The sequence below is a fragment of the Bombus flavifrons genome, chromosome 14, assembly GCF_040668555.2.
Source record: "Bombus flavifrons isolate JBK064 chromosome 14, iyBomFlav1_principal, whole genome shotgun sequence".
Lineage (NCBI taxonomy): Eukaryota > Metazoa > Arthropoda > Insecta > Hymenoptera > Apidae > Bombus > Bombus flavifrons.
The window spans coordinates 12,372,696-12,380,139 of NC_138455.1; the positions used below are offsets into that span (position 1 = coordinate 12,372,696).

General features: G+C 42.9%; 1 protein-coding gene across 1 annotated transcript; it reads right to left on the bottom strand.

Annotated features, from left to right (window-relative positions):
• Positions 1 to 55: 55 nt before the first annotated feature.
• On the bottom strand, positions 56 to 7,075 carry Clic (chloride intracellular channel protein 5). The gene is made up of 4 exons (XM_069126763.1): positions 6,858 to 7,075; positions 1,239 to 1,544; positions 813 to 1,139; positions 56 to 718 (listed from the first exon to the last, which is right to left on the bottom strand). The coding sequence occupies exons 1-4, from the start codon at positions 6,924 to 6,926 to the stop codon at positions 638 to 640; spliced, it is 783 nt and encodes a 260-aa protein (XP_068982864.1). The 5' UTR covers positions 6,927 to 7,075; the 3' UTR covers positions 56 to 637.
• Positions 7,076 to 7,444: the final 369 nt, after the last annotated feature.

The following is a 7,444-nucleotide window of genomic DNA, read 5'->3' on the forward strand; positions in this document are numbered from 1 at the left end:
AAAAAAAGAGAAGGAAAGGGGAGGGGGTGGCGGGGAGAACAAAAAATACATTAGCTTTGATCTAAAGTATACGTAAAAGATTAAAATGCCTTTTCTAAGAATAATGCTACTCGAACGAAGGTTACGTATGGTTTCGCATACGTAGCGGAGAAACGAGAAAAAGAAAATGGAAAGAAAGGAAAGGAAAATATCGTCGTAAAGTTTTCTGGATACGCTTACAGGTCGTTCTCGAAAGCCTTAATACATTCATATACGTATCTTCTTCTGCCTTCTGCGGTAAAAAAGCTACTTGTTCTGCATCGGTTTAGGCCATAAAAGCGTCGACGATAATTTGTCAAATATAGGTAGCAAAAGTGTTATATAAATCGGTGTAGCGGGTTCGGCGCAGTGAAACCTAGACGATGGAGATTTTTTCACAAGAGTACTCGGGCCCTATATGCTTTTTATAAATAGCGGACTCCGCTTTCCCAAAGAAAATCTTTCCCAAGGAATCGTCCATTGGAAGAACTGAAACTCTGATCGAAAATGTATACGACTGTGTGCCACTTTGTTCACGCTGCTCGTGTCTACACCGCGATGTCGACGACTTTTCTGCATCAAAGTAACGAGATCGTAGACCCGACGGCAGAGGTCCAGCCTAGTCGTCGTTGACCTCGATTGGAATACTAGTGGTGAATGTCGGGGTCTCTAGCTCCTCGTGCTTCTTCATTTTCATGCTCTGCAACGATAACGTAACTTTGACAAGGTGTTACAGAATAATAAATAAAAAAAAGGAAAAGGTGCCTGGTTGGCTTTAGTATATTATATCGGACCTGTTGTAATTTGTAATGGTTGATGATATCCTGATCGGCTGGGCAACTTTGTAAGAAGGCATCCAGCCTGTACATATGGTGCATATATCGCCAGAGATGCACTAAAGTCTCCGGAATCTCAAAGTCGGCAAAGTATTTGCCGGCCACCCTGATATGTTGGAGTCGTGGCATAAGTTCACAGTCGAAACAGCACATCGTGTCGCCTGTGAGGAAACGAGTACCCTTACGACCTAGATGCTCGTCGATTTTGCGCAAGTGTGCCATCAGGGACGACGATTTCGGATCTTTATCCTTATCCTTCGCGTTCAGTAGCAACAGTTTCAATTTCTAGAACAAAAATAGCGTATTTAAAAACCGCTTAGCGGCTAGTCTCGAGGCGAGAAAGTAGCGGTTTCTCGGCGGAGCGGCTTTAGCAGTTATACATACGCTGAACAAGTTTTCAACGAGCGTAGCCACTTCTTTGTCTTGCACGAAGAGATTGTGTCCACCGGGAATGTTCTTCATTATGTGCCGTTCGATTTTCTCGTTTTCCAATATCGCGTCGCCGTTATCGATTAGGATCGGCGGTGGCGTTGCCTGGAAATTGGTACGGAAATCGGGCGGCGGTTTCTGCATGTCGACCGTGGTCACTTTTAGAGAGATTGTTTTCAATTCGGCGAGGAGATACAGGTCCATAAAGTATTCCTGGCAGAAGAGGCACGCACCCTTTCGGCGACCATCGATCGTAGATGCCTGCAAAGATATATTCCCATTGTCAATTTGTCGTATACCGCGCGTTAATCGACAGTAGCTGCGTGTAACGAAGAAAAAATTAATCGATGCTCACTTTCACCGTCTCTCTGATCTAAAATAGTCTGTTCGAACTCGAAAGAATCCCTCGAGCGACGCAAACACGAAACGATATCTGTTTTCTCCAGTTGATCGAGCAAACCGAGACTACGTATATCTAGCATACTCGCTCCGCTCTCATTTTCTCCATGTCACGGTTTATTTATTTCCCTCGATGACGCAGCTTCTGCTTTATTCCTTACCAAAAGATACGCTCGCAGCTAACTAAAAGCTTCGGTTCGCGTATATAGCCATACGAGCAAAAACGCGTTTTATTTCAAGTATGCCGCTCAACAGTAAAAAAAAAACCCCGTATTCCACCTACATATCCATCGTAACTGGTCACAAAACTCGCTACCCGAATTCTGCATGTGTACGTTTGCTTCAATTATTAGAAAAAAAAAGAAAAAAGGGAAAAAGATTGGCCCGGTATCGATGCAATTCGGATAAATCAAAGGTGGGCAACGTGCCAGCTTTTACCAAGAACACGGTTTCTATTTTCATTTCGTTTCAACCATCATCTCGCTCCAGCCTCTGATCGTACACTTTGGCTGTTCAAGATATTAGTCGACGACTACGGTAGCCTGGTGTTGAACGAGAAAAAGAATCTGATTATCTTTTTTTTTTCCTTTTTTTTTTTTCACGATGACGCAAGTTCGACCTGCGAGTTTTAAGAGCGAATGACGCGAGAAATCCCGATTGCCAAGAAACGAACGTGGCCTCTCATCCGCGAAGCTCGGCAACTTTTCGGCCAAGGCTAAAACGCGGCAGTTTTGTGCCTGGTCAGTTCCGTGTTTTCGGGAATACAACGAGCAGCGAATCGGTGGACGCCGATTACTTACGCCGATTACGTAACAGACGTGCCAATTATATTACGCAAGAATCGTACTGAAAAACAATAGAAAGGACATTTTCTGGATAGAAAAGGCGAAGAATAAACATAAGCTAGACTTCGATCGACTTTGGAAATGGGTAACGGTATCCGTGTCACGAAATACCAGTGGCGCGGAAAGCGTTGCCGCCGAATCAAATGTCACGAGGCATCGAACGTCTTCGATCGGAACGCGCAAGAGTAATCTTTCGCTCGACCGCGTGCCTGTCGTTGCTTCCTTTCTCTCTCGCTCTCGCCGCTTGAAAATTCAATCGTGATCGATGCACGATACGTCTATCGTCGTATATATCGCATCATTTTGCAACGACAAAGTCTCGGGTAACACGATCCTCGAATTTTTGCCCAGCAAGCTGCCTGAAACGTGGACGAGCCGAACACGAAACGCGTGTGCTGATAGTCTATCGAAGCAAATTCCTGATTTCTTTCGAAATAAGCGCGTTTCTACGCGCACCGCTGCAACTACACGGGATTCCCGTTTCAACTTGACCGACGAACAGAGTTATAGAACGCATCGAGCGGTTTTCCATACTCTCTCGCGGCTTTTACCTGCGATGCACACGCGATTAGAATGCTTGGCTTCGGTATATTGGCATAGAGGAGGACAAGATGCAAAAAGGAAGGGAACAATGCTCACGGATGCAACACGTCATCGAACAACTTGCTGTATAATGCACGGCATACGGTAAATAGGCGAATATTCGCTCTCGCAAACCAACGTCTAACAGCGGTACATGTACGTGCATAACGAATACAGTTGTATGACGCATATACTATGTATGTCGTAGGTTTTTTGCGTATTCTAAGTATACGACGACCGTCATATCGTTCTTCTCTCTCTCTCTCTCTCTCTCTCTCTCGCTCTTTTTAGTACAACCTTTTAGCCGATACACCACTATGAATAAAAATGGACGATCAACTGTAAAACGATTAACGCTTAAGCTGGATCCAGCTGCTTCTCGCATCGGCTTGAATAAAAATTCCACTTCTCTCGTGGGAAAATTTGCATTGGCGTATCTCTGCCGTGTCTCGGTGCAGAGATCGCGAGCCTGTTACGCAGAATTTTATCCTAACGACCTTAAGGAAGATGAAACCGCAACATCCGATCGATTCTTTACAATGGCGCACAGTACGTACAACGGAACGCGTTGCACGCAGACCATTTTACTCCACTTTATTTATCACATTAGAGCATTTTAGCCCACGCATCAAGATACCCTGTATGCAAATAAGAAGGCAAAGATGACTCATTCTCGAGATGGGGACGGGATTAACGGTTAAAGGATTCACGGCGAATCCACGAGGATCGATGAGAAGTAACGTTCGATGAACGCAAGGTGAAGAGAGAACTATGACGGACGATGAGGAGAAAAGGAGGGAAGGGGAGGTGTTTACGCACGGGGGAAAGCCAGAAGAGCGAGGAAAGCGGAAGGTAAAGGAGTTCATCGTTTAACGGTAGAATCTCGAGGACCTCGCCGAGCTCCCCGTCGTTTCATCCCGTTTGACACACTTTGCGAAGACCTCGCATGATCGCCTTCCGAGTGCAAGGTCGGCCAGTTACCATTAAATCTCTTCTTGTAACGAACGCCGTCGTTGAGTAGGCTCTCGCTCTCCTGTAGGATTCTACTTATAAGGCTGTCTGTCTCTGCTCCCTCGTCGCTAGACTGTCAATTTTTATGCGTTTACGGGTTGAAGTTTGAACGTGTCGATTCACACGGAACACATACATACAGTATTTGAACACGCATCGTACGAGACACTTATGCCTATATTATGAAACATTTAGGCGTTTCGTCTTAGATCAGAGACGCGATTCTTATATGGTATGTCGTTGCCTGTGACTATCGTCGGCGTAACATTTGATTTTTCAGAAACGAATACTCGAGTTAAACGGATTTCCCGATACGTTTCACACTTTACCAATATACTTACGATAACTCGAGTTTCATCGGGGCGCTAATAAAGTTTCAAAACGTTTCGCACAATGCACGCCACATATGTATATTCGCGAAACATTCATAACGTGCAAAAGCAGATAAAATATTCAAAGTAGTACTCGTACTCGCCACAACATTTGATAGGTAACAGAAATCTATGCCTAATCTAGGTTCCATTTGTTCCGTCGTATTCGTTTCAGTCTTGATAAATGAAATATCCGCATCTCTCTCTCTCTCTCTCTCTTGGTCAGTGTGTAATTACAAAAATCCACAGCATTCGAAGCATGAAAATTAGGTCCATGGAAGAGTATTCAGCTTGAAAATCTTTCTTTTAGTTACCTGTTAACCAGCTAACAAGAGCTATCGAGATATTTCTTAAACTCTTATAACATAATATATATAATAGGAATTTTTAACACGAATTTTTTGTAATATTTACGATATAAATTCAGCGGTTTTAATTCGATTAACAGGTTATAAACCTTGAACGTTCCAAATCTCTGATATCGGCTATCGGATCTCTTTAAACTCTAATCTCGCTTCCTCTTCCTCTCTCTCTCTCTCTCTCTCTCTCTCTCTCTCTCTATCTATCTATCTATCTAATCTAATCTAATCTAAAATATTTAAAGAACTTTAATCTAAAGCTTTCAGACAATCTAAATTCGTGAAAACTTTCGAATCATTCTGCAAAAGAGATCCGTTAAACGAGAAAAGAGAAGGAGAATCGTATCTCGGATGAAAATTCGAAAATTGAAATGTAACGAATCTTGTTCACCGATTGTCTCGTGAGACGTGTGCGACGAAATCGAAATCCAATACGTTCGCTTGGTTATTTATTTATTAAGATGCTGACAACGATAAGAAGGAGAGCTGTTTACGTGGAAATTCGCGTCGGACTCCCCATCGAACACAGACGATAAGATTAGCGTTACCCATTGCCTGAAATAACCAACTGATAGATTCGATTGGCGAAAGTTTAATCGACAATTCGTAATTGGACAATCGAAGGAAGCCTCTTTCCTTCTATGGGAACGTTTTTCTAGAAAATATGGTGAAAGAGCATTCCGAGAAATGGAATCGAGTTCGTTCTCGATCAAATCGATTGCCGCGCGAGTCTAGCTCGATTATCCATATCGAGAAACAAAATTCATCTTTTAATATGTACACGCACTGTTTCCAGTTACATGTAATATTCCCAATATAACGCGATAGAATAACGCAAGAAACCAGTAAAAAGAATCGTTGAGTCATCGAATAATTTTACCACTGACATTCGTACACATTTGCCAAATTAATTTCGATCGTTATCTTTCCATATTATCTATCGATTGTAAACGAAAAGTATGATATCGAGATCGCAAAGTAAAAGATTCTTTATTTTCGCGGTACTCTAATTAGTATAAGAATAGACCGGAACCTTTCAGTTGTTTTCTTATCCTTCGTATAGCGATGGCTACATACATATAAATGCTTCTAATCTCGTTAAATTGATATATGGCCGGTGCAAATGCGTCGTCGTGGTCGCGCAAGTTTGCATTTTCGATCGACGAATTAGGCGGGAAAAAGGGAGAGGCGGGGAGCAAGAAAAGTTGGTCCACTGGAAGCGTCCATTAAAAGCGAACAGACTCCAAAAAAAGAGAAAAAGAAAAAAGGAAAGAAGAAAAAAAGAAAGAGGAAAAAAGAGAGAGAGAGAGAGAGAGAGAGAGAGAAAGAAAGGAAAAATACATTATCGTCAAAATGTATCGTACGTATGAGATAAGAGCCAAGGGTTTCCTTTTTCTAGAGAGGAGTCAATGACGTAGAAAACGCGGCCAACCAGATACGTATTTATGTCTGTATTTCTTCGCGTAGCGTTACGTCGGTTTCCTCGCAGGAAATAGTTTCGTATACTTACCATATTCGCAGATGTCCCTTGTGCTTGCAACTAGTAATCGACGAATACGAAAAGCTTTTGAAATAACGCAGCTCACGCTCTGCCACCATATTCCAGTAACGTACCAAAGTTCAATTTATTGTCATTCGTTCGATTTTCGACGCATCTTATCGATCAGCGAATTAATTGACCAAACTGTAGAAAGGGTGAAGAAAACAAAGGCAAAAGAAGCGGTTCGACGCTACTTGTAAACGGTCGATGCTCACTCGAAGCAGCTTCTCTATTTTCCATACCATAAACTATAAACGATGCACACGTATCTTCGTCGGAAACGGTCGTTTCGACGGCGACTCCTCCTCACCGGATAGAAGAGGAAGAAACATCGGGAGGAAGAAGAAGAAAGTACAGGAAGAAAACCAGTCATTCGATCCACGCCCATATCGTGCACGAAACGATCGCCTTTTTTCCCTATCTCTTCCTCCTTCCTCGTCTTCGTTCCACGCGTAGTATAAACTCACCTTGATGATCAACTCGATCTCGGGAACGTCGCCGTTGCTCGTGCCGTTCTCGTGGCTGTCGTCCGCCATCCTTACAATCGTACTTCCTTAGTTTAGACGAAAGGCACTTTTTTATCGTACTCCGCAGTTCACTATCGAACAGGACAGCTCCTTCTCCTACGACCAACTGCGACAGTACGCGATGGAGGCTCGCGAAATACTGACGCAGCGCGTGCTTCGCCACGTTTACGACAATAGCGCCGCGCCATGGAGAACCACGCAATTCGACGTTACCGACCACTGGTTGGCATACTAGAGGAATGCTCATCCAACTTCTAACGTTTACGGAAGCGGCGACCTTCCGCATTTTTAATTGCAAATATGTATGTACATATAAATACAGCGGCACAGAAAAGTATCCGAGCACTCATTAACATTGTAATGCCTAAATGCTATAATACCGAAACACGGCTATCGTGATTATACATATTGTATTGGTTAGATTTGAAATAGATCTGAAAATGTACTATCCGCAACATATAAAATTTTTATTGAAAGCATATACTTTTCAAAGGTCGTCAAAGTATTTCAACAGTCGTTCGTTATAT

Coding starts and splice junctions, on each gene's coding strand:
- Clic (XM_069126763.1), bottom strand. CDS start 6,926: ATGGCGGACGACAGCCACGAGAACGGCACGAGCAACGGCGACGTTCCC. Junction 1,545..6,857: donor AGATCGAGTTGATCATCAAG/GTGAGTTTATAC, acceptor ATATCTTTGCAG/GCATCTACGATCGATGGTCG. Junction 1,140..1,238: donor TCGTTGAAAACTTGTTCAGC/GTATGTATAACT, acceptor TTTTTGTTCTAG/AAATTGAAACTGTTGCTACT.